The following is a 22,680-nucleotide window of genomic DNA, read 5'->3' as shown; positions in this document are numbered from 1 at the left end:
GAGTTGCTAGCTAGCGAGCGAGCGAGTGAGTGCTGTGCTGAATCGGCGAGCACAATATAATCCCAGGTGAGGTGAGGTGAGGTGAGGTGAGTTGTAATTAATTTGCGCTTCTTATTGGCCTGGGTCTGGGGATGAGAGTTTTAAATTGCAGACGTCTTATCTCCTCTGATCTACTTACTAGCTTTTCTTTGTCGTTTTAATTTGCTGCTGCATGCCACCCCTAGAGCAGCTAATAAACTATTAGTAAGTAGATTTATGTTGCTGTTGGTTCACATGTTTGTAATGTAATGGATAATTATTAATAACGTTAAATTATATTTACTTAAGTCTAACTATAATAGAAATAGATATCAATCTATTCAAACTTGTTACCACCGGTACTCAAGTGTGAATTATTATCATTTATGTTATAATTTGTGAACTAAACAGTATCTATGTTCTTGGGTTTGAATACGAATGGGCGGAAGACAGAAAAAAGAAGAAGCTTATGCCGGTGGGCTCAGAACGAACCCATGCACCAGCCAGAATCTGTGCCACCCGTAATCAAAACAAATGGGCCTAAAGGCCCAGCCCACACGGACAACCTATCAAAGCAAAATGGGTCCTCGCACGCATTCGTGCCAGGCCAAGTGAACTCAATGATATACGTGGCCCACCATCGTGGCTTTCTTTCTTTCTGGAACGGAACGGAAGCACACCAAGGTCCTCCGCCTTCTTCTCACTGACATCCGGGCCTCCCTGCACAGCGACAGTGAAGGACCCACATCAGTCGGGAAACGGAGCCCACAGCCACAGCGTGTGGTACGCGAGTGGATTGAACTAACCACCCCCGGCCTCGTCTTCTTCTCCGCGCCCCGGTGTGTTCCCCACCTAACCCCACCCCGAATCCACCATGGCCGCCGGTTCTGGCCCCGCCCCGCCCGCGGAAGCGCAGCCCCCGCCGCCGATCCACCACCTGCCGCCGGACGCGCTCCACAACGTGCTGCTCCGCCTGCAGCTGCGCGACGCCGTCGTGTGCCGCCCCGTCTCGCGCCTCTTCCACGAGACCCTCTCGCCGCAGCTCCTCGCGCTGCTCCCCAGCCTGCGCCTCCTCCTCCTCCGCCACCCGCGTCCCGACGGCGGCGGCTGCCTCCACGCCTTCGACCCCGCGCGCCGCACCTGGCTCCGCCTCCCCTTCGCCCACTTCCTCCCCTACCACTCCTTCTCCCCCGTCGCCTCATCCACGTCCCTCCTCTACCTCTGGGTCGAGACCTCCTCCTCCACCTCGCCCCTGGCCCTCCCCCCGTCCACCTCCTCCGCGTCTTCCGCCTCGCCCGTGCACCCGCCCAAATCGCTCGCCGTCTGCAACCCCTTCGCCGGCACGTACCGCCTCTTGCCCCAGCTCGGATCCGCCTGGGCGCGCCACGGCACCGTCCTCGCCGGCCCCGCCGGCACGGTGCTCGTCCTCACCGAGCTCGCCGCGCTATCCTACACCCCCTCCGGATCCGCCAAGTGGATGAAGCATCCCCTCTCTCTGCCGTCCAAGCCGCGGAGCCCCATACTGGCCTCCGACGCCGTCTTCGCGCTCTGCGACGTCGGCACGCCGTGGCGCAGCCAGTGGAAGCTCTTCTCCTGCCCGCTTGCCATGCTCACGGGGGGCTGGGCGCCCGTGGAGCGAGCGGCGTGGGGAGACGTCTTCGAGGTCCTCAAGCGTCCCCGGCTCCTGGCTGGGGCCGGCGGCCGCCGGGTCCTTATGATCGGCGGGCTCAGGTCCTCCTTTGCCATGGACGCGCCATGCTCCACGGTCTTAATACTCCGCCTAGATCTGGCCACCATGGAGTGGGAGGAAGCTGGGCGCATGCCGCCCAATATGTACCGCTGCTTCACTGGCCTATGCGAGGCTGCCTCGCAGGGAGGCGCCATACCGGCCGCTGCTGCCGGGGGTAACAATAAGGTCAAAGTTTTCGGAGGCGATGGGAAGGTGTGGTTCGCTGGTAAGCGAGTGCGCGGGAAGCTTGCAATGTGGGAGGAAGATGAGATGGGGAGCAGTGGGAAGTGGGACTGGGTGGATGGTCTTCCTGGCTATGGTGATGGTGTATACCGTGGATTTGTGTTCGATGGCGGGTTCACAGCGATTCCTTGAAAACGAATCCTAGTCTGGTGGGTGTCCGCTCAAATTGCGCCGGTTTACTTTGACCCAGGACATCTACCTATCTTATCTCATGCATGATGAAAACTCTAGTTGTTGTACTTGATTATTGGAAAAGATCAGTAAGCTGTGTGTTTCAGACAATAAAATGATGTAGACCATACTCTATTTACATATCAAAAACTTGAAATAGTGCCTGCCATTTGGTAAGCATTTCCCATCTTGGTCATATGCAAGGTAAGTAGACACATCATCATAATACCTTGATATGTCAAAGCTGTTAATCGGATGTTTGCTTTAAAATGCAGTTGTGAGTTACTCTGGGTTGTCAAGGGTTTTGATATATATTATAGGGCTAGTGATGGTGTTAGCCTAACACTTGCATTGCATCATACAGTAACACACGGTTTCATGTCTTTCCCTGCTAGTTCTCCACTGGATGATGCTTATTTTGTTTAATATAAACTGTGGTTACCTACCTATTATTTGATCCACTTAGGCCTTTGATGATTAGCTCTAGGCTCTATAGCTGGTCGATATAGTGATATATATGACAAATTACGTGGGCCTTCAGAGGATATTAGTAAGTAATAGGCGTAGGCTATCCTATTCTCAATGTGTTACCTTGATGGAGCACAACATTTGTTGATGTAATTGAGCTGGGATGAACCATTGACCTATCCTATTCCTAGACTCTTCTGTTTACATCTTTAACTGCTGACATTGTGGGGATGGATTTTTTTGGGGGGGGAGACCTGCAATTTTCTATGTAACTAATTGAAATAATTCATTTCTTTCGGCCATTCTTTACTTGCTTGTTGAAAACTTGAAAGGTTTGCTTTGATAGTGTCAAAATTTACAGCGTTTGATCATTATTGAGCTCGATCGTATATTCATATTATACCGTGGTATATCAATGTTGTTCACTGGATGTTTGCTTTGAAAAAAAAAATGTCGTAGTGTTAACCTTGTTACTAGTTGTCTTTAATTTCTTGTGAACTGACAACCATATTTGAAGTTGTGAGTTACTGGGTTCATATGGCTAGGTCCTTTTTTATTTACATGTGGTTTCAATGTAGTAATTAGTAACAGGACATGCTCCACTGTTATCACTATCGGTCTTCAGCTATACATGTCAATAATAACATCTATGCTATGTAACCACTGCTCGATTGTTGGATAGAAAGAAAAGAAAAAAACTGGCAAGAGGCACTGATATGAGAAAAAAAGGAAAAGGAACATTTCAAAGTCATCGCTGTGTTGCCATCATGATGCTTAAAAGTTAGAGTAGGGATCCAATCCAAATAGACGATTGTAGAATCTAAAGGCATTGTGTGCGCGTTGATTTGGATTCTAGCATAGTGATTGAATTCCTTGCGTGATCTAAGCTTCCATGGTCTCTTTGTCCACTGCCTGGTGTCTTTGTTGCGGTGGCAAGCACTGAGAGAGCTCATCGATGGAGTGGAGCTGCTGGGCATTCAATGGCGGCTAGTGCAGACTAGACGAGACAGGAGTAATAATGTATCCGGAAATGACTCGGCACGGGATTCTTTCGCATCAGCGGGCGGTTTGTCCACTTGGTTCCGTCCCCATCGCTCCTAATAATACTCTACATTGGGTTGTATCTATGATCTCGGGATGCTGGCGTTTGGTTGGATGATTCAATCAACATTTAGTATATTTTTTTAATAGCCACTCCATTCTATGATTTTTTTTTTGAACAACAACAAATTTAGAGGGAGCGGCTCTATTCCATCATACTTTGGAATCAAACACTTTGATAGCCTTTGGTTCTAGAGTATGGTTGGACGGAGCCACCTGCTTCTAACTTGTTATTTAGATTGATTCTACGTAGGACAGAATGATTATAAAAATAAAAATTATACTTAAATAGTGCTCCTTAAAAAAATTATACTTAAATAGTGCTCCTTAAAATCTCTGGGACAGAGCTGTTTAATCCCTACCGGCTCTAGAACCAAACACTAACTTAACTCGTCCATCTCCGTCACCTTCATCACCAAGACGAAACGATTGCCATTGTCATGCAATCGGTGTCACCGTGCCGTGTCGTCTCGACCGCTTTACAATTGGGAGTCCTCCTGCTTAATTATATACTTGGCATTGCCAGATTAAATTAGTTAATCGTCTCCATCATTACCCCACCAGCTACTTGCTGTTTGGATATGACTGCAGAAGAAGCTTCAGATTACAAACAGCTAGCACCTGTCATTGTGTGGTACTAGGACTTATATTAAGAAACCAGTACAATTAACTGCAAATCATAAAGGGCGCCGGTGTTGTAAGCCTATAACATGTGGTTGTTTGGTTTGGAGAATAAGCTCTGGTCACTTTTTTGTTTGGTTGGTAAAATAAAATGAGTTGATTTATCACCACCTTATTACTCATAATTAATTAGTTAGTAATTATATGAGAAATGGAGTCATCACATCAAATTTATGGAATAAACTCAGATACACCACCTCATCTTAGATGAAGTGATTCTTCAAACCAAACACCCGCTTAGGATCGGAGGGGATTAAGAGAGATTGACTTACTAGGGATTAAAACTATCTCAATCCCTCAGTGACTGGATAAAATGTGTCGTAGAATCATTCCTATATAGTCGTGAAAGAAAACTCGTACTAAAGTAAAGATGCTCTAGCTGGCTTGTTGTTACGAGAGAGCACGCACACGTACAGATGTTAGAAGAAACAAGGTTAGGTTATTAGAAAAGTGGGTGAGGTCAAGAACGGTATCTCGGATCCAGCTGCTGGGAATCTCTGGAACTGGAGAGATGACAACACCTAGTACCAACGCCTACTTGTCATTATATTGGCAGTTTGCTGTCCGCCGGAACAGCGCCGCCGTTCATGTCCATTCCATGTACTTGTACTAGCTTACTGGCGACGTCGACGACATGGACGTCCAAGGTAGGATATGCCTCTTCGTCCTGCCTGCGGGTTTCAAGCACTACCGCCTACCCGCATCAGCAAATAATATGTCTTTTACCATTAATATCTTTATTTTTGTTTTGTTGCTTTGGCAAATGCTTCGCAATACTCCATCCATCTGCATATGAATGCAATTCTAGGGTTTAAGAGTATCTTCATCAAATCGAGAGAGAGAAAAACAACCTCCTTCCCCTAAAAGCTGTGATATATATAGTGGAAGGAGATAAAAAGACTTTACTTCACCATATACCCTCTCTCAACTATCTTTTTGTATATTTTTCCAATTGCTCAGAAACTATTCTCAATCCCTCAAATAAAGTTATCTACTATCATGGTTGTAGATTCGTGTGCAGTGTCTTGCCTTTAGTCATGCGATACTATCGAGGATCTCCTGCTGCGGTTTGCAGTTGTAGGTAAGACCTGTAGTGTCAATGAGTACGGAAGTCCACGCCATTGGGTTTGATATAGTTAGTAACTAGTGTAGCAATCTATACTTTATAATACTTCCTAGCACCCTCGCATACTATAGTAGTTGTAGTGTAATTTATTGTAGCCTTGCTTAAGATTTTTTTTAATATAATGTTGTTTTATCCTAGAAATTTGTGACCCTAAGTTTAGATTAAGTCAACATTTCATAGCTTCAATTAAATTTCCAGGAATCTATATTTTCTTATAAAACCCAACACTACTATCTTTCGATCTTCACACGCAAATAATCTACATGGCGTACTCCAATAGGTGCCACATCATCAACCTAATAATTACTACAACATCTTCCACTAAATATAAATATTATAGAAAGTATTTATTTACATGGTAATATTTTCTGTCTATCACATTGCCCCATACTTGTATCTAATGTTCTACTCCACCTATAAATAGATTTATTACATAATTAATCTATCAATATTAGGCGTATCATAAATAACGGTATTTTTTTTTACAAATTCACCACTCTAGAGTCTAGATTCGACATAGCTCAACATGTATGGTCAGAGAGGGAAAAACAAAAACCCAAAAAACTTGACTCGACGATATCACCGCCATGGGCCCCACCCCACGATTGTAATCCCAAACGAGCCCAGGAAGTTGGCCACTGGAGTGTGGGACCCGACTCACGCAAAGAAGCGCAGCGGGCCCGACGGATTCTAATGGTCTGTCCAATCTCCGGTAGTCGCGGAAAGGAAGAAAGCTCCCCACCACACCGGCCGGCCTGATCCTCGCGGACGCCAGCCGCCCGATCCTCCGGCGCCACATCTGCACCGTCCATCTATCATCCTCCGTGGGCGCGTGGGGGCACCCTCCGCCTCCTCCGGTTAGCCGGAAAGCGGTTTTCCAATCGGATAGAAGAGGGGCCCTCCGCTCCGCCGCCGGCACTCACCCCAGCTGCACTCCCGTGGGCCGTGCCGCCGTGGCACGCCGGCGCGGCGGATGCAGTCGCCACGAATCAGGACAAGCAGCAGGCGCCAAAACCCAAACCAATTCCCTCCCTTCCGTTCCTACTACGATACCCACCTCGACGCGCCGTCTCGCCGGCGACGTCACTGGCAAGTACCAAACTGCCCCTACCTCCTCCCGCTTAGTTCTATAAATACGGGGGGGTCGTCTTCCTCCACAAGATTCTGCCAAAAGATCCTCTCGGATGCCCCCGCCCCCGCCCACCCATTTCGCCAGTCGCCATCGAGCTCTCGCTTCCGCCGCCCGCTGCCGCTCTATCACCCCGGTGCTGAGCCCTAGGATGTGACTGGCGGACGTCTCTATGGCCGAGCCGTAGGTGGAGGCGGCACCTCGGCGCCGTGGGAGATGGAGGACGATGACACCGAGGGTGTAGGCGAGAGCACCTGTCCCCCCGCCGCCGACCGAGGAGGCTCCTCCTCGGCCGGCGGCGGCGGCGGCGACTCGCACAGTTACACTGACATAGAGAAGGAGGTCTTCGACCGTCTCATGGAGAAGAGAATCCCGGAGGTCGTCGCGGACCCGGTGGCCTTCCGCGAAGAGCTCCGCCGCCACTTCGAGCGCCTGCCGCTGAGGTCAGCGCCGTTGGTCGACTCCCGCTTGTGTTCCTCCCCTCACCTGCTTTGCTTCGCCCTTACAATCACTGCTATACGTGTATGCATGTGCAGCTACGCCGTCGATGTGAACGTCGACAAGGCGGAGGACGTGCTGCTGCACCGGAGGATTCTCAACGAGTGCGCTCACCCTGAAAATCGCCCCATCTTCCATGTGGGCTTCCTGAACGTGAGTACCACTGCTCGATCGCGTCTCCACTGTGCTTTGGCTTCTCACTGGAAGGCCAAAACGCGCCAGCACAGACTGGGATCGTATCTTTTTTTAGAAGAGACTGAGATTTTTGTTCTGCCTCTGTATGAGCAGTGCATCCCGCCCTCGGTGGATCCACAGTATAACACTCAGTCCATCTCTACGAGCGAAAACGGTAATTGTGGGGGTTCTCAGGATTCCACTTTGAGGTACAGGCTATGACCCCCGCACTTTGCAACACCATGGTGAAGAATTTTACCTTTGGTGCAGCTTTAAATCAACCTCTTGTCATCTGTAGTTTCGATTAGCCTTTTTGAACAAAACAAGCTGTGCCTTGTATGAGTATTTTTGTGGTGTTATGTCTTGCTTGCTAAAACATATGCTTATATATATGCTGCACAGAAAATTTGAGCCATGCGAAGGGATCGAGGACCTCAGTTTAACTGGACAAAAAGTTGTGGTTGACTCTGTGGCCAGTTCTTCGAGGTCTGTGTCTACCTCAGTTGTATGGAAGCTGCATCAATGAAACCTTTGTGCATCAGCCATTGAGCCATATGACTTGATCTAAACAACCACCTCTGCCATGATTTCACTCGCAAAAGCTCATGCCTTAATTTTGATTTATAAAAGCCTGAATAATATATCCACGGGCCACGGCATTACTCATGCCTCTGGTTTAGAATAATAATATGGCTTATGCCTGATTTGTGTAAACTGATGAGTGTTTCTACCATGCTTCCATTTGTTGTGAATGGCGCTTTCTGCAACTGTAGGTCAATGGAAGAGTTATTGCAGCAAGCTTCTTTGACGTGAAAGGAGTACTTTTATTTGTAGTCACCATCAGTGCAGTGATCTATAATCAGGGCTAGCTGTGACATGTTTTGATTATAAAATTTGGTTGAACATGAGCATAAACTTATAAGTTAGACTCTAGAAATTCAGCATATTTCTATGAAATGATTGGCCTTGTCTTCCTCGTCTGCTTTTATATTTTACGTTTTCCCAACCCATTTGCTGTATGTGGACCTTCTTTTTGGGAAATCATTCTATTAAATTACTTGACTTATGAGTTTTTGGCTGGTTCATGGAACTTCTGAAACTGACACTCAAATATTCACAGGGGAGATGAAGAAATCCTCCATGTTCATGAAATTATTTTTTCTACCATTGACAAACCAAAGCTCCTCGCTCAGGTAAGACTTAGAACACCAATCCTTGTGATATTTATGTGGTTTCCATTTGGACTTAAGATTAATGACATACCAAGTTCCTTAGGTTTGAATGTTTGTCCGCGCTATTGTTTGTAGCTATCTGCTTTGTTGTCTGAAGTTGGACTGAACATCCGTGAAGCTCATGTCTTCTCAACGACTGATGGCTTTTGTTTGGATGTATTTGTTGTTGATGGCTGGGATACAAAGGTAATTTACCGGAGTATGGTTGTGTAGTGCTAGCTTGCTTATCTATGTATACTTGGAGCATGTTCTGTAATCTGTAGGAACCGTTTTTTCCCTGAAAGAAACTACAGCAACCATTTAGGTCGCTTGAACGTTATTGTCGAAAACATAATTACCAGCTGGATAATGTCGGGCTGCTTAGGTTAGGATATCCATATTCGTGTTCATAATGACTGACCCGACCCGTTAGGCCTAGTTGACTGCTCATGACAGTTATGCAATTAAAGGGTTTCATACTAAATATTCATCAACTTGGGATTCCTATGTTGCATGGCAAAGCACCCAAAATCATTCTGACTTTATGCTTGATAAATTGATAGCTGGCATATTAGTTGTTATAATCAAGCATCATGGTTATAAATCTAGATTCTATTAATGAGTCAAGCATCAGGGACATATGTTAAATACTCTTGCTTGCATGGACTTCATGACCGAAAACACTGTGATGCTGTTTGCAGGAGACAGATACTTTGCTACAGATTCTCAAGGAGACAGCGGCACGAAATCATGTATGATGATTTCTTTCTTCATTGATTTTACATAAATGCTTAAAATTTGAAGTGTCCGGTTAGATTTGCCCACATACTTGGAATTTACCTTTTCAAAGCAATGCAGTGTCTTTTGTACTTCTACCCAGCAATATAAGACAAAAGAATGAACACATTAGCTTAACATTTTCATTGATAGACGTGAATATCATGTATTATGCAGGCCTCATTATCAAACCCAACCAATTCTGCAGCCTCAGAAAGAGTACTGGAACTACAAGAGAAGATTGGTGATTCAAATATTGACAGGAATTTTCTGCAGATTGGGGAGAAGATTGCATCTGGATCTTCCGGGGACTTGTAAGAGAAAAGTACCGCTTGCAAGGAATACTATGATTTAGGAAGCCAATTGTTTGCTGCACTATCAGCAACTTAACTGCCACTGCCTGTTTCATGCCCTTTTCATTCGTTACACATCAAGTAAATGGTTTGATATCAGGATGCTGTCAATAAACATTATCAAGGAACAGTCTTAATCATGAGCTCGAGAGAGATCTTGCAGCATAATTTTTCATATATATATACAGGGCAAGACCTCAAGATAGTTCAGTAACCTAGATGCTGTATCTGTGCTCTTGTCTGCAGGCATCGAGGAACTTATCAAGGTATGGATGTTGCAGTAAAGTTCCTCAGAACCGAACATGTTAATGACTCGTCAAAGGTGGAGTTTTTACAAGAAATAATTATTCTAAAGTAAGCATATTCTTATTAAGTCACTGGTAAAAAAATAGGATATTTAATAATCTAATTCAGATAATTCTAACAGCATAGTTTGTGTCCAGGAGTGTTAATCATGATAATGTTGTTCGATTCTACGGGGCATGCACAAAGCAGAGAAAATATGTCATCGTGACAGGTGACGGTATTATCACCGCTAATCTTAATTTCTGCTTTGTGTAGATATTAGTGTCACTGATGCTCTTGTTCTTGGGCATATTTGCAGAATGAGTAATGTTAGTGGCTTATTAATGCACATTCTTAGGTTCTAACCAACAACGTGCTTGACCATTTATCTTAGTTGAGGTTGACAAATAATCGTGATCTTTATCCCCTCTTTTGAATGGTGTTCTCGCTTCAAACTTCTATATTTCCGTTATGCGATTCAAAAACATGTTTGACCATCACTGTCGGTTTGTTTAGCCTTAGGGATGACTCCTGTCTCCTGTCAATTTGGTAGGAACTTGGAGAGTTAAAGACAATAGGATGTTTGGGTTTATTATATTTTTCTTATCACATGAGCGTATATGGAATGTCTGCTCCATGCCAAAACATAGTACAAAAATTGCGCTGTAAGATTATTCTTGATGTCTTGTTCTATCGGATCAACAGGTCTCTGCCCCAAGTGCCCACCCTTCAGCAGACCATGAGTTGCTAGTTATTTTATGTATGTGAAATAAGTCTTGTTATTAGATTTTATTATTAGTTTGACTATTTATGGAGGGAAGTTTTGTGAATTTAAATTTTATGTTTGTGCTACAGCTTGAATGTCACCTAACAACAGTCCCTTTGTTAATGGTGGACTCAGGCTGCCTTTTCTTTAATGAAATGGATCTATTATATTGATACTGAACTTGACTTTATGATATGTATTGTTGGGCTGTTTTTAACTTGAGATTAGAGTTTTTTTTGCTTTTAACTTGGTTGATTAGCAGTAGAAAAAAACGATTCCATTTTTATTTTGCAGTAGATAGACGTTGTCTATTTCCTTTTTTTGGCTATATTACAAATGGAAACTCACACTACTGAATTTATCTATTGTTTACATTCTCATATATGAATTGCCATGTGATATTTGTCTTTTCTATATGTTTCAAGTAGCCTGGTCCTGGATGATGATAAGAAATATGAGTGAGGAACAGTTTAGTCATTTGTATTGCTACTTCTCTGTTCCTGTATCATCCTATCATGCTAGTGTAGGTAGCAATTGTTCTTTGACACAGTTGCTATTTATACTAGAAATTTAGTGACATCTTGGAATCATTTTAAAAAACTTCTAGGCATTAGTAGATGAAACTTGTATGAAGCCAGTTACCTAACTAAATTTCATTTCTTGTTGAACATACACATCATTCCTGTGATTTGTATATGCCAACTCCAAGTGATTTTGCCACCGTCATGATTTTAATCCCAAAGAAGCCACTGTGGCCTGATTTATGTGCTTACATATCTAGTTTTTGAGCTAGTCACATAGTTGAATGTAGTTTCGTCTGCCCAGAGTTTTGTTCAGATGATCACTTATCATGAGCTGATTCATGAGATCATATTTTGATTTTGCTTTTGGTTGTCGTTTTCAGAGTATATGCCTGGAGGCAATCTGTATGATTTTCTTCACACGCTAAAAAATACTTTGGATCTCCCAACGGTTCTCAGGATTGCTATCGGCATCTCCAAGGGGATGGATTATTTGCACCAAAATAACATCATCCATCGGGACTTGAAGACTGCCAATTTGCTTATGGGCTCTGATTATGTATGCATATTGTTGAGTCTGTATTTACTAATTACTAATTCAAGGTTCATCAAGCATTGGGTGGTCTTGGAAAATAGGTTGTGAAGATTGCAGACTTTGGAGTCTCAAGGAATCCATCTCAAGGTGGAGACATGACTGCTGAAACTGGTACCTACAGATGGATGGCACCTGAGGTGTGTAGATTTCTTCGAGTCTGTCTAGTGTGCTCATGAGAAGCGTGTCTTACCAGACACAGAAACCTGGATGTATGCACTTGTGCACAGTTATTTTTTTACCTTGCTATATTTTTCTTGAACGCAACTTACCTCGATATATTTCATCAGTGAAGATGTACAAGACATGGGAAGATTAGTTTTACTTATCGTACTTGTCTCCGAATAGAGTTCTTTCTGTGCAAGTAGAGATATTTTATATGTGCACCATGCTTATTTGAGTTGCGTGTCTTACCAGGTAATAAACCATAAGCCGTACGATCACAGGGCAGATATCTTCAGCTTTGCTGTGGTTCTGTGGGAGCTGGTCACTTCAAAGGTAAACCATGGTGCCGAATTGGGCTTTGACTTGTTTTGAGTTGTATTGTATGAGCAGCTTATAATTGGGTTAAAGGTAACACGTAGCCTCTTTTTTTTTGGAACGAAAGGTAACACTTAGCCTTACTTGTGCCATATATGTGTATAGATACCATACAGAAATCTGACACCCTTGCAAGCTGCACTGGGAGTAAGGCAGGTAATTTCACAATAATCCGTGATCTTCAGCTGCTAGGTGGAGGTAGATGCATAAAGATGAGGACCACAGCAATCGACTAAACTTTGCTCCTTGTTTACATGTATCAGGGAATGCGGTTGGAGATCCCGTCATGGGTCAATCCACAACTGTCTAAACTGATTCAGCGTTGCTGGGACGAAAATCCTAACCTGCGCCCCTCTTTCTCAGAGATCACTGCAGAGCTGGAAGGCATGTTAAGGGATCATCAGGTAAGACTGGCATTCTCCTCCCCTAGCTAAACGTCAGTTAGCTATGATTTGTGCTGTGATTCTCACCAGCGTAATTTTTTAGGCCTCCAAGGGAAGCAACAAACATTCGAAGGCAAAGGCACACAAAAAATCGCAGAGAGAGGCAGAATAACGAGGTTGTCAGTTACCACCTTGTGAAAAGCTTAGTGGAGCTTGGCTATCATCGTCCAAGATTCTGAGGCTACTACAAAGATGCTGCTAGTGTACAATTGTCAAATATTGTATATGATTGGTGTGTGTGTGTGTTTCTATTACTCCCAAAAACACTATATACGGGAGAAGCGTCGACAATACAGCGGGACAAGCAAAGACACGGAATCCTTGTACAAAATGGCTTGCAAGCAGCATAAAATGCCCTCTAGTTTTTGTATACAAAACATGAAAAATATATGTGCATGAGCCGTGCGTGCTTCCTGTGATTCTGTATCTCCATGAATCCTGTTCTTTGATTCTACATCTCCTGCCAAAGTTACATTTCTTCTTGAATCTGAAAGTAGCTCTGACGTTTTCTTTCTGTTTCATGAGCCATTGCATTCTTGGGCCTGGTCTGTTTGCTCTATAAGGGCAGTAGGAGAAAGGGCCCACATAACGATCATGGGCCGTTATCGTATTTACTTACGTGATTTGCCGTGCTCTCCCGTCTTCTCGCGATGGGGAGCACCGGCGACACGACGATGGCCGAGGCGGAGGCGCCGGCGCCGGTGGGTGACTACGAGCTGCTGGAGCGCCTGGGGGGGCGTCCCCCGTACACGTCCGTGTGGCGAGCGGTCTCCCGGTCCACCGGCACGCCCGTGGCTGTGAAGCAGGTGCGGCTCACCGGCCTCCCCGCGCGCCTCCGCGACAGCCTCGACTGCGAGGTCCGCTTCCTCGCCGCCGTCAGCCACCCCAACATCATCCGCCTCATCGACGTCGTCCAGGTACGACGCCGTCTCCTTTTCTCTGGCACTCCCCGCCGATCGACTTGGACCTCCTAGTTCGATCTCCTTCTCTATTTGGGTGCCTGGCAGACCCAGAGCTGCCTTTACCTCGTCCTGGAGCTCTGCGAGGGCGGGGACCTGGCGGCCTTCATCCGGCGCAATGGGAGCGTAGACGAGCGCGTGGCCAGAAATTTTATGAAACAGATCGGTAATCAAGTTGTTGATCCATGATTGTTTGACTCAATTGTGTCGTCCACCGTCTGGGGATGTGATCTGTGAGAAATGGCCCCTGTGGCAGGAGCTGGCTTACAAGTGCTGCACCGGCACCATGTCGTCCACCGGGACTTGAAACCTCAGGTCATTTTTTTTTCTTCTTCTTCTGTTTGTGACTGGATTGGGTCAACAATTCAAGTAACGGATGTGCTGTGACTATCCATCCAATGTTGCAGAATATCCTGCTCTCTTCTCCGAGAAGCAGCGATGCGATCCTCAAGATATCTGATTTTGGTCTTGCAAGGTTCCCTGCAGGGTTCTTGGACTAGTCTTTTGAAATGAAATCTAAATAAGAAAAAAACTGAAAACATGGACGGATTAGTATTTTGACCTAGATGAGATTCCCTGCAGGTTTCTTGGACCCGGGGAGTACGCAGACACATCTTGTGGTTCTTGTTTGTACATGGCCCCAGAAGTGATGCTGTTTCAAAAGTACAATGACAAGGTACGAGTGGCATGTGTGTTCAGAAAGTTGCTAGCAGTATGAACCTACCTGTGTTATGCACAGGTAGACATGTGGAGCATCGGCGCGATCCTATTTGAGCTCTTGAATGGCTACCCGCCATTCTATGGCAGAAGCAACGTGCAGGTGGCTGCCCCTCTTGTCTATCTGGAATTCTGAATTCAACAACACTGATGGCCGTCTCCCTTCAGCTGCTTCAGTACATCAACAGAAGCACGTCTCTCCCGTTCTCGGAACCACTGGCGTCTACCTTAGGCCCCGATTGTGTCGATATATGCACCAGGCTACTATGCACTAATCCAGGTCTGTCACCCGTTCCCATCTAGCCCACCTGGGGTAACCTAGGCCAGCTAATGATCTATGGCAAACGTTTCAGTGAAGCGTCTGTCCTTCCAAGAGTTCTTGGACCACCGCTTCTTCAGAGTATGAGTGCCCAAGCCATGGGGACCACCGGGCAGCGACATGATCTGAAGAACATCAAGAAGTTTCTTGTCCTTGGAGTGCTGACTGACTCTGTTATAAAGCGTTCAGAAATTGATGCCCAGTGCTCGTCGTCTTGGTTTTCTGTTCGCGTCCATTTCCTTCTCCAAAGAGCCATGTGGCCAACGTTTCAATCTGTTGTGATCTGGTCTGTACTGTTTCAATCTGCTAACAGTAGGAGTTTTAAAGATATTTAGTCCAAAACAGAACTCCATCTTTTATTCAAAGCGGCATAAACTATCCCATTTTATTGAGCAAACATATGCCTATCCTTTCCTTGTACCAAAGAAAAAACTACAGGGAGACAAACAAACCACAGAAATGCGAAGTGGCTATCGGTTCAGCCACTAAACTTTCAATTCAACATCAACAATAACCCAGACACCATGCTCTCTTACGCTCGGCTCGACTTCTAATAAAATGCAATGAATCAAGTACCAGCATGCATCAGTTCACAGCAGCCACTTCCTTCAGTGACTCCACTGTCTTCAAGACTTCCTCCCCCATCCGCTTGCATCCAACCAGTGTCTGCCAATTGATAACATGAGCCACTCAGAACGAGATGAATCAAAATTCAAATACAATTCATGACTTCGCAAACTAGCCACTATTTTCTTCCACGAGACTACGAAAGAGTTAATATACTTGAGGCACTATGAACCAGAGCCAACAAAGATACTATATTACACTACCTGAATGTTTGACTAATGAGGATCTTCATACCTTGTCTAGGTGAGGACCAAGTACTTGACATTAAACATGTAGAGTATAAAGCTAAAACGCTTTAGCCTTTTTTTTAATAGAGGTGGGAATAGAACTTCATTAAGAGAACTAAACAATGCAAAAGCATGAATGTTGGATTCACTCCACCAAAATTCATGGGATGGACTCATGATGGACCATCACAATCTCAACTAAGGATGGGGTGATTCCTCAAACCAGACACACTCGTAATCCATTGATAATGGTTCTGCAAGAAAATCTATCTTACTGTTCCAGGAGAATATATGTCCCCAGTTCGGAACCCATGGTTCAGTGTTTCTGTAACTGCAGCTTCAATTCTCCTCGCAGCATTTTCTTCTCCTAGGCCATATCGCAATAGCATCGCTGCGCTAAGAATTGTAGCTAATGGATTGGCCTTGTCCTGCACTCAACACATAATAACAGGAGGGGAAGCAAATTCCAAACACACATAATTTAAACCCCATCAAGTATTCTGGTGTCAGAAATTTTTGAAACAGAAGTCATCTCAACCTGTCCAGCAATATCAGGGGCAGAGCCATGAATAGGTTCAAAAAGACCAGGTCCCTGCATAGAAACAGAATGTCATTTTCAGCTGTACTTTTAAATCTTCAGCATAATATAATGGCATCTATAAACAATTGAGAACTTCAAAGCATCGGAGGGATTCATTTACCGATTCACCGACACTCGCAGATGGAAGCATTCCAATGCTTCCCGTAATCATTGATGCTTCATCAGATAATATGTCACCAAAAATATTGTTTGTGACAATTGTATCAAACTGCGGCAATAAACGAAATTAAGATCAACACATCTTCTTGATGCTTAGCCAGGGTGCAATGAATTAAGTCGAGCGAAAAGGAGAAAGAAAAGAAGCAAACCTGCTTAGGATTCCTGACAAGCTGCATTGCAGCATTGTCAACATACATGTGTGAGAGCTCAATGTCAGGGAATTCAGAGGCTAGTGCAGTCACCTTTTTCCTCCAAAGCATGGATGCCTACAATATTATTGCAGCAAAAGGGTTGTATTAACTATGTGCACGAAGAAAGGGTCCACAGCCATATACATTTAACCTTTCAATGGGTTTTCTAGTGTCAGCATACTGCTAACAAAAATTGCATATCAATAATAACTGAAAACAAAGTCTAAAAATAGAAACACTAATTATTTATATTTCGTCATCAAAGATGGGATTTCAATTCAAAAATAGGGCCAAGTAGAATATCACTTCAAAACAAGTTTTGATATACATTTAATACAAGTATTAAAAAGTACCTCCAGCACATTTGCTTTATCAACCGAGCATAGTTTCCCTCTTCTCTTGCGAGCGACCTCAAATGCAACTCGTGCAATACGATCGATCTGGGGATGAAACACAGAATTTCATCAGCACCAAGGACCAACATTTTACAAATCATTGTTCTTAATTTGAATAATATTAAATACAGAGTTCTGGATACAAGTATATATATCTCCTACAAACCACATCCTGCATCCCTAACTGGTTCTGATTAAGGCTCGGACGGCAGAACGGATGGCATCTCAAATAATATTTTTTGGTATCAAGGGAGAGATGGTAGAATATCTAATGGAGGGCGAAGTCACCTCAGAAGCTGAATAAACTTCTGTGTTGAAGCCAATATCGTCTCCCTTGTCATTTGTTCCAAAACCCCTGGGTTTGCCAAAGTAGATGCCTGGCACAAGAAATTACCAATTACTCTTTGCAGCCTAGAGTTTCATTAGAATAAACGATCAAACATTGTATTGGTATTGAAACTAAAACCATGACAGTCCGTGTTTTATCAAAATTCAGTTACCTCCAGTAAGCTCCCTGACAACCATGATGTCAACACCTTCAGCTACCTCTTTCTTCAGAGTGGATGCGTCTACCAACTACAAAGAGCATGAGTTCAAAGGGGAAAAAAGCAGCTATAAAAAAGATAGTCAAGTAACATTAGTTAGAAACACAGTCCTTTTAATTAAAATTTAAAAGTTGCATCAGAGTGCACCTCCATAATTAATTAATTATAATCATGAACAATTAAACAAATGATATCAGAATATCCATCTCAAATATCGGCTTCAAGCTTGCATGGCCTTTTTACTTCTATGGACAAAGTGACCACATCTTACAGAATTTGTACTGAAACTAATACTCCGGCATGCTCATACCTGCGGCAAAACTGCAGCTGGTCGCAGATTGGCAAAGACCCCGAGTCCGGCACGTAGCTGCAGCAGCCCGGTCTCAGGCTTGAGGTGCTTCTCATTGGTATCCCACTTATAGCTACAAGCATGAACCGTCATCTAAGTACTAATAGCGCAGACGCTAGAGAGCAATTCCAACTAAAAGGATGCAATTCGCTGCAGTGCCAATACTGTGGGCTCTGTGTCTGCTCCTGAAATGACAATAACAAATCCACTCACCCTCCAATGGCGCCGAGGAGAACAGCGTCGGAACCCTTGGCCTCGTCGAGCGTCTCGTCAGGGAGTGGCACGCCGGTGGCGTCCAGCGCCGAGCCGCCCACCAGCTTCTCCTGAAACCGGAGCTCGACGCCTGCGGCGGGCAGAAAGAAGCAAGGCGGAGGGGGGTCATGATCATGCTAGGTGCTCGCGCCTCAGAGTTCAGGGAGCTAAGGCAAGCATTGGAGGGTGACAACGCAGCTTACCTTCGAGGGCTCCGGCGAAGGATAGCACGTCCTTGGCGACGGCGACCACCTCCGGGCCGATGCCGTCCCCAGGTAAGAGCGTGATGTTGTAGCTCCTCGCCGCCGCGGAGCAACGGAAGCTCACCGCAATCGGCCGCGGCCGCGGCCGCGCCTCCGCACCTTCGACGCGCCAGCGGGAGGTGGCTAGGGTTTTGATCGGCGTGGCTTGAAGAGCCGCCGCCATTGCCGCCGCTTGCTTGCTTGCACGGCGCTCAGGCCGACGACGTCTCTCTCTACAGTGTACAGTCTCGCAATCTGCGTCGTCCGCTCCGAGCGGTACGATCCAACGGCGACTTTTGCCGGACTCGTCTAGAGCAGGCAAGCCGTGCGCCAGCGTCGAGAGCCCAACTAAAGCCCACAACACCGACTGTTTGTCAGGGCAGGCTACTGCTCGCCTATTCAAAGGCATCGACTTTTACGTTGTGTTTGGTTGGAGAGATGAGGTAATCTATTATCTTCTCACTTCTTATTTTATTATTTAGTTTATGGAATGAAATACGTTGATTCATCATCATTTTATTTCTTATAGCCCAACAATTAGTAATAATATGTTGAATGGGTTCATTCCACCAATTTTATAAAATGGACTTAGGGATGACAACGGGGAATTCCCCTTCAAGTTTTGGCTCCCCATCTTCATCCCCGCGACAAAAAAAAAGTTCCCCGTAGGATTCCCACGAACTCTTTGCGCGAGGGGGACATTTCTTCCCCATCCCGTTCCCCACATGGATAAATCCCCATCGAGATCCCCGTCCCCGCTTAAATTAAAATCATGACATACTTTGTTTTAATACAAAACATTGTCACATATACACATTGTCAGATGTAAGAAATCATTATGTGAACATCAAAATAAACACATTTGTACAACGAGTGATCTTTTGACAAGGTAATTATTTATTTTTATCTTTGTATATTATATGAAAACATCATCATATATAAGTTTAACGGGTCTCCGCGGGAAACGGCGAGGGGGAATGCTTCCCCATCACCGTCCCTGTTTATCTGTCAGAGGAGGATTTTTCTCCATTTACATCCCCGTGGGGGATAACCTTCCCCATCCCCATCCCCTAATGGAGGAATTACGCGCGGGGAATCGAGGATCGAGATCCATTGTCATCTCTAAATGGACTCACGATACACCACATCATCTAAAATGGATTGATCCTTTAAACCAAACACCCCCTTAGCTTTTGGTTTTATGCTATTTCACGTCTATTTAAGAAGAAATAGATATAAAACATATATTTTATATTTGTTGACCTAAACAGCTATAGTTTTTTTCATGGACGACAGGAATGAGACTTTTTATAAGCACCTCAAAATTGTCAAAAATATGTGGCTTCTTCATCACTATCAAATCAAGACAAGTCACTAGACAGAATGTTGGTGATCTAATCACCAACAATATAAACCATCCCACCTTTCTTCTTTTGTGGAATTACTTTTCCTTGTTGTCCCTTATCTTGTATGGCTTGTCATTCTTCCCCTCATTATCATCTGATCATCTTTCTTTCCCTTAAACTTATTTATCTTGAGCTTAGAGCATTGGTGAGCACAATGAGTTCGCCATAATTGAAGCAATTCATCTTTGGGATGGGCTTCCTTTTGCTACTTATGAAGAATTTATTATTTCTTGAATCGAGCTTGATGCCTTATTTGTTGAGCTTCTTGAGTATTTTTGTTGTCTTCTTCACCACGAGAGCTAGCTTCACATCATCATTTCAATTATCACTTGAGCTCTCAAGTTCTTCTTTGTTTTTTTTCTTTGCACTTATGAAAGGGAAATGTGCCCTTGGGCCATTTCTAAGTATTTTGGTGATTTAGTGTCCAACACAAATGCTTAAGTGATAAACTATGTCAAAGGATGGATAAGGTGCAAATCAATACAAAGGTATGATTCTAGACTTAGTACATTGGTTTTTGTGTACTAACATGTTTGTCTAAGTGTTAGAATCAGAGAAAATGCAATTGAAAAAGAGTGGCTCGAAGCAGCCAAGAGTCTGCTCAGTCTGGGTGCACCGGACTGTCCGGTGGTGCACCGGACTGTCCGGTGGTGCACCGGACAGTGTCCGGTGCGCCAGGCTGGCATCTGCGAACTTGCTGCTCTCGGGACTTCGTCGGCGGCGTACGGCTAAAAATCACCGGACTGTCCGGTGGTGCACCGGACTGTCCGGTGAGCCAACAGTCAGCCGGGCCAACGGTCGGCCGAAGAATCCGCGCGCGACGCGTGGCAAGTGTCAACGGTCGGATGGGGCACCGGACTGTCCGGTGTGCACCGGACAGTGTCCGGTGCGCCAACGACTCCAAGACTGCAACGGTCGGCTTCGCCAAATAAGGAAAGAGATCCGCACCGGACAGTGTCCGGTGGTGCACCGGACTGTCCGGTGCGCCAGGCGACAGAAGGCAAGAATTGCCTTCCTGGAATGCACTCAACGGCTCCTAGTTGCCTTGGGGATATAAAAGGGACCCCTAGGCGCATGGAGGAGGACACCAAGTATTCTGTAAGCATTCCTAAGCACCAAGACTTCGATTCCGCGCATTTGATTCTTTGTGATAGCAATTAGAGCTCCATTTGAGTTGTGAACTCGCCGGGTTGTGTTGTGAGCTCTTGTTGTGATTTGTGTGCGTGTTGGTACTCTGATTTCGTGTCTTGTGTGCGTTGCTCATCCCTCCCTTACTCCGTGCTTCTTTGTGAACATCAAGTGTAAGGGCGAGAGGCTCCAAGTTGTGGAGATTCCTCGCAAACGGGATATAGTAAACAAAGCAAAACACCGTGGTATTCAAGTGGGTCTTTGGACCGCTTGAGAGGGGTTGATTGCAACCCTCGTCCGTTGGGACGCCACAACGTGGAGTAGGCAAATGTTGGACTTGGCCGAACTGAAAGGGAAATGTGCCCTTGGGCCATTTCTAAGTATTTTGGTGATTGAGTGCCAACACAAGTACTTAAATGTGAATCTATGCCCATGGATGAACAAAGTGCAAATCAAGAGCTAAGGTATGTTTCTAAGTCTTAGTACATTGGTTTTATGTACTAATATACTTGTCTAAGTATCAGAAACAGGAAGAAGAAGAAAAGAGGAGAGTTGGCTGTGTACAGCCAAGTGGCTGTTTCGGTCTGGGGCACCGGACTGTCCGGTGGTGCACCGGACAGTGTCCGGTACGCCAGGCTGCCTCGGCCGAAGAGGCCGCTCTCGGGAATTTGCTGACGGCGTACGGCTAAAATTCACCGGACAGTCTGGTGTGCACCGGACTGTCCGGTGAGCCAACGGTCGGCCGGGCCAACGGTCGGCCGCGGATTCTGCGCGCGACACGTGGCCAAGCCAACGGTCGGAAGGGGGCACCGGACTGTCCGGTGTGCACCGGACATGTCCGGTGCGCCAACCGCTCCCAGATCTGCAACGGTCGGCTTCGCCATTTAAGGAAAGGAATCGGGCACCGGACACTGTCCGGTGTGCACCGGACTGTCCGGTGCGCCCGATGACAGAAGGCAAGGATGGCCTTCCAGATTTGTTCTCAACGGCTCCTAGCTGCCTTGGGGCTATAAAAGGGACCCCTAGGCGCATGGAGGAGTACACCAAGCATTCCTACAACATTCCTAAGCACCAAGACATCGATCTCACGCATTCGTTTCATCGTGATAGCATCTAGAGCTCTTGTTGAGTTGCGAACTCTTTGAGTTGTGTTGCGAGCTCTTGTTGCGACTTGTGTGCGTGTTGCTGCTCTGATCTTTTGAAGTCTTGTGTGCGTTGCTCATTCCCCCTTTGCTCTGTGTTCTTTGTGAACTTCAATTGTAAGGGCGAGAGGCTCCAAGTTGTGGAGATTCCTCGCAAACGGGATTGAGAAAAAGCAAGCAAAACACAGTGGTATTCAAGTGGGTCTTTGGACCGCTTGAGAGGGGTTGATTGCAACCATCGTCCGTTGGGACGCCACAACGTGGAGTAGGCAAGCGTTGGTCTTGGCCGAACCACGGGATAAACCACTGTGTCATCTCTGTGTTTGATTTCTTGTGGTATTGTGTTTTGTTGAGACTCCTCTCTAGCCACTTGGCGATTATTGTGCTAACACTTAACAAGTTTTTGTGGCGATAAGTTTAAGTTTCACAGGATCACCTATTCACCCCCCTTCTAGGTGCTCTCAATTGGTATCAGAGGAGTTCTCTTCAAGAAGGGACTAATCGCCCGAAGAGATGGATCCTAAGGGAAAGGGAATCGTGATCAACGACAAGGAGAAGGAATCTTTCGTCAACGAGCCTAAGGATGACAAGCCTA

At 45.4% G+C, this 22,680-nt stretch overlaps 4 protein-coding genes across 6 annotated transcripts; 3 read left to right on the top strand and 1 right to left on the bottom strand.

Annotated features, from left to right (window-relative positions):
* Positions 1-793: 793 nt before the first annotated feature.
* Positions 794-2,818, top strand: LOC103642218 (SKP1-interacting partner 15-like). Its single transcript, NM_001326446.1, has one exon. The coding sequence runs from the start codon at positions 893-895 to the stop codon at positions 2,120-2,122; it is 1,230 nt and encodes a 409-aa protein (NP_001313375.1). The 5' UTR covers positions 794-892; the 3' UTR covers positions 2,123-2,818.
* Positions 2,819-6,366: 3,548 nt separating this feature from the next.
* On the top strand, positions 6,367-13,256 carry LOC100281808 (ATP binding protein). 2 transcript variants are annotated; one of them, XR_004852999.1, is made up of 16 exons: positions 6,367-7,109; positions 7,203-7,317; positions 7,453-7,547; positions 7,741-7,824; positions 8,459-8,531; positions 8,646-8,756; positions 9,251-9,301; positions 9,504-9,640; positions 9,926-10,033; positions 10,123-10,196; positions 11,635-11,810; positions 11,888-11,983; positions 12,261-12,341; positions 12,451-12,539; positions 12,647-12,787; positions 12,870-13,256. XR_004852999.1 is itself a non-coding variant. In NM_001154728.2 (16 exons), exons 1-16 carry the CDS (start codon positions 6,883-6,885, stop codon positions 12,936-12,938), a joined length of 1,689 nt encoding a protein of 562 aa, NP_001148200.1. In that variant the 5' UTR covers positions 6,696-6,882; the 3' UTR covers positions 12,939-13,212. The 2 variants fall into 2 exon arrangements, 1 of the variants encoding a protein (NP_001148200.1); NM_001154728.2 differs by having other exon boundaries at positions 6,696-7,109; positions 12,489-12,539; positions 12,870-13,212.
* Positions 13,257-13,311: 55 nt separating this feature from the next.
* On the top strand, positions 13,312-15,218 carry LOC100272338 (uncharacterized). Of its 2 annotated transcripts, NM_001365797.1 has the most exons (8): positions 13,446-13,743; positions 13,834-13,951; positions 14,042-14,100; positions 14,193-14,260; positions 14,368-14,461; positions 14,525-14,605; positions 14,671-14,782; positions 14,856-15,163. In NM_001365797.1, exons 1-8 carry the CDS (start codon positions 13,477-13,479, stop codon positions 14,906-14,908), a joined length of 852 nt encoding a protein of 283 aa, NP_001352726.1. In that variant the 5' UTR covers positions 13,446-13,476; the 3' UTR covers positions 14,909-15,163. The 2 variants fall into 2 exon arrangements, with proteins under 2 accessions (XP_035818837.1, NP_001352726.1); XM_035962944.1 differs by having other exon boundaries at positions 13,312-13,743; positions 14,593-14,782; positions 14,856-15,218.
* LOC100283376 (3-isopropylmalate dehydrogenase 2) lies at positions 15,152-18,782 on the bottom strand. The gene is made up of 11 exons (NM_001156277.2): positions 18,371-18,782; positions 18,129-18,258; positions 17,877-17,988; positions 17,522-17,597; positions 17,310-17,398; positions 16,980-17,066; positions 16,585-16,701; positions 16,377-16,484; positions 16,214-16,267; positions 15,951-16,103; positions 15,152-15,487 (listed from the first exon to the last, which is right to left on the bottom strand). The coding sequence occupies exons 1-11, from the start codon at positions 18,591-18,593 to the stop codon at positions 15,407-15,409; spliced, it is 1,230 nt and encodes a 409-aa protein (NP_001149749.1). The 5' UTR covers positions 18,594-18,782; the 3' UTR covers positions 15,152-15,406.
* Positions 18,783-22,680: the final 3,898 nt, after the last annotated feature.

Source organism: Zea mays, chromosome 10 (genome assembly GCF_902167145.1).
Source record: "Zea mays cultivar B73 chromosome 10, Zm-B73-REFERENCE-NAM-5.0, whole genome shotgun sequence".
In the NCBI taxonomy this organism is placed as follows: Eukaryota; Viridiplantae; Streptophyta; class Magnoliopsida; order Poales; family Poaceae; genus Zea; species Zea mays.
This window is presented reverse-complemented; position numbering and strand designations above follow the sequence as displayed.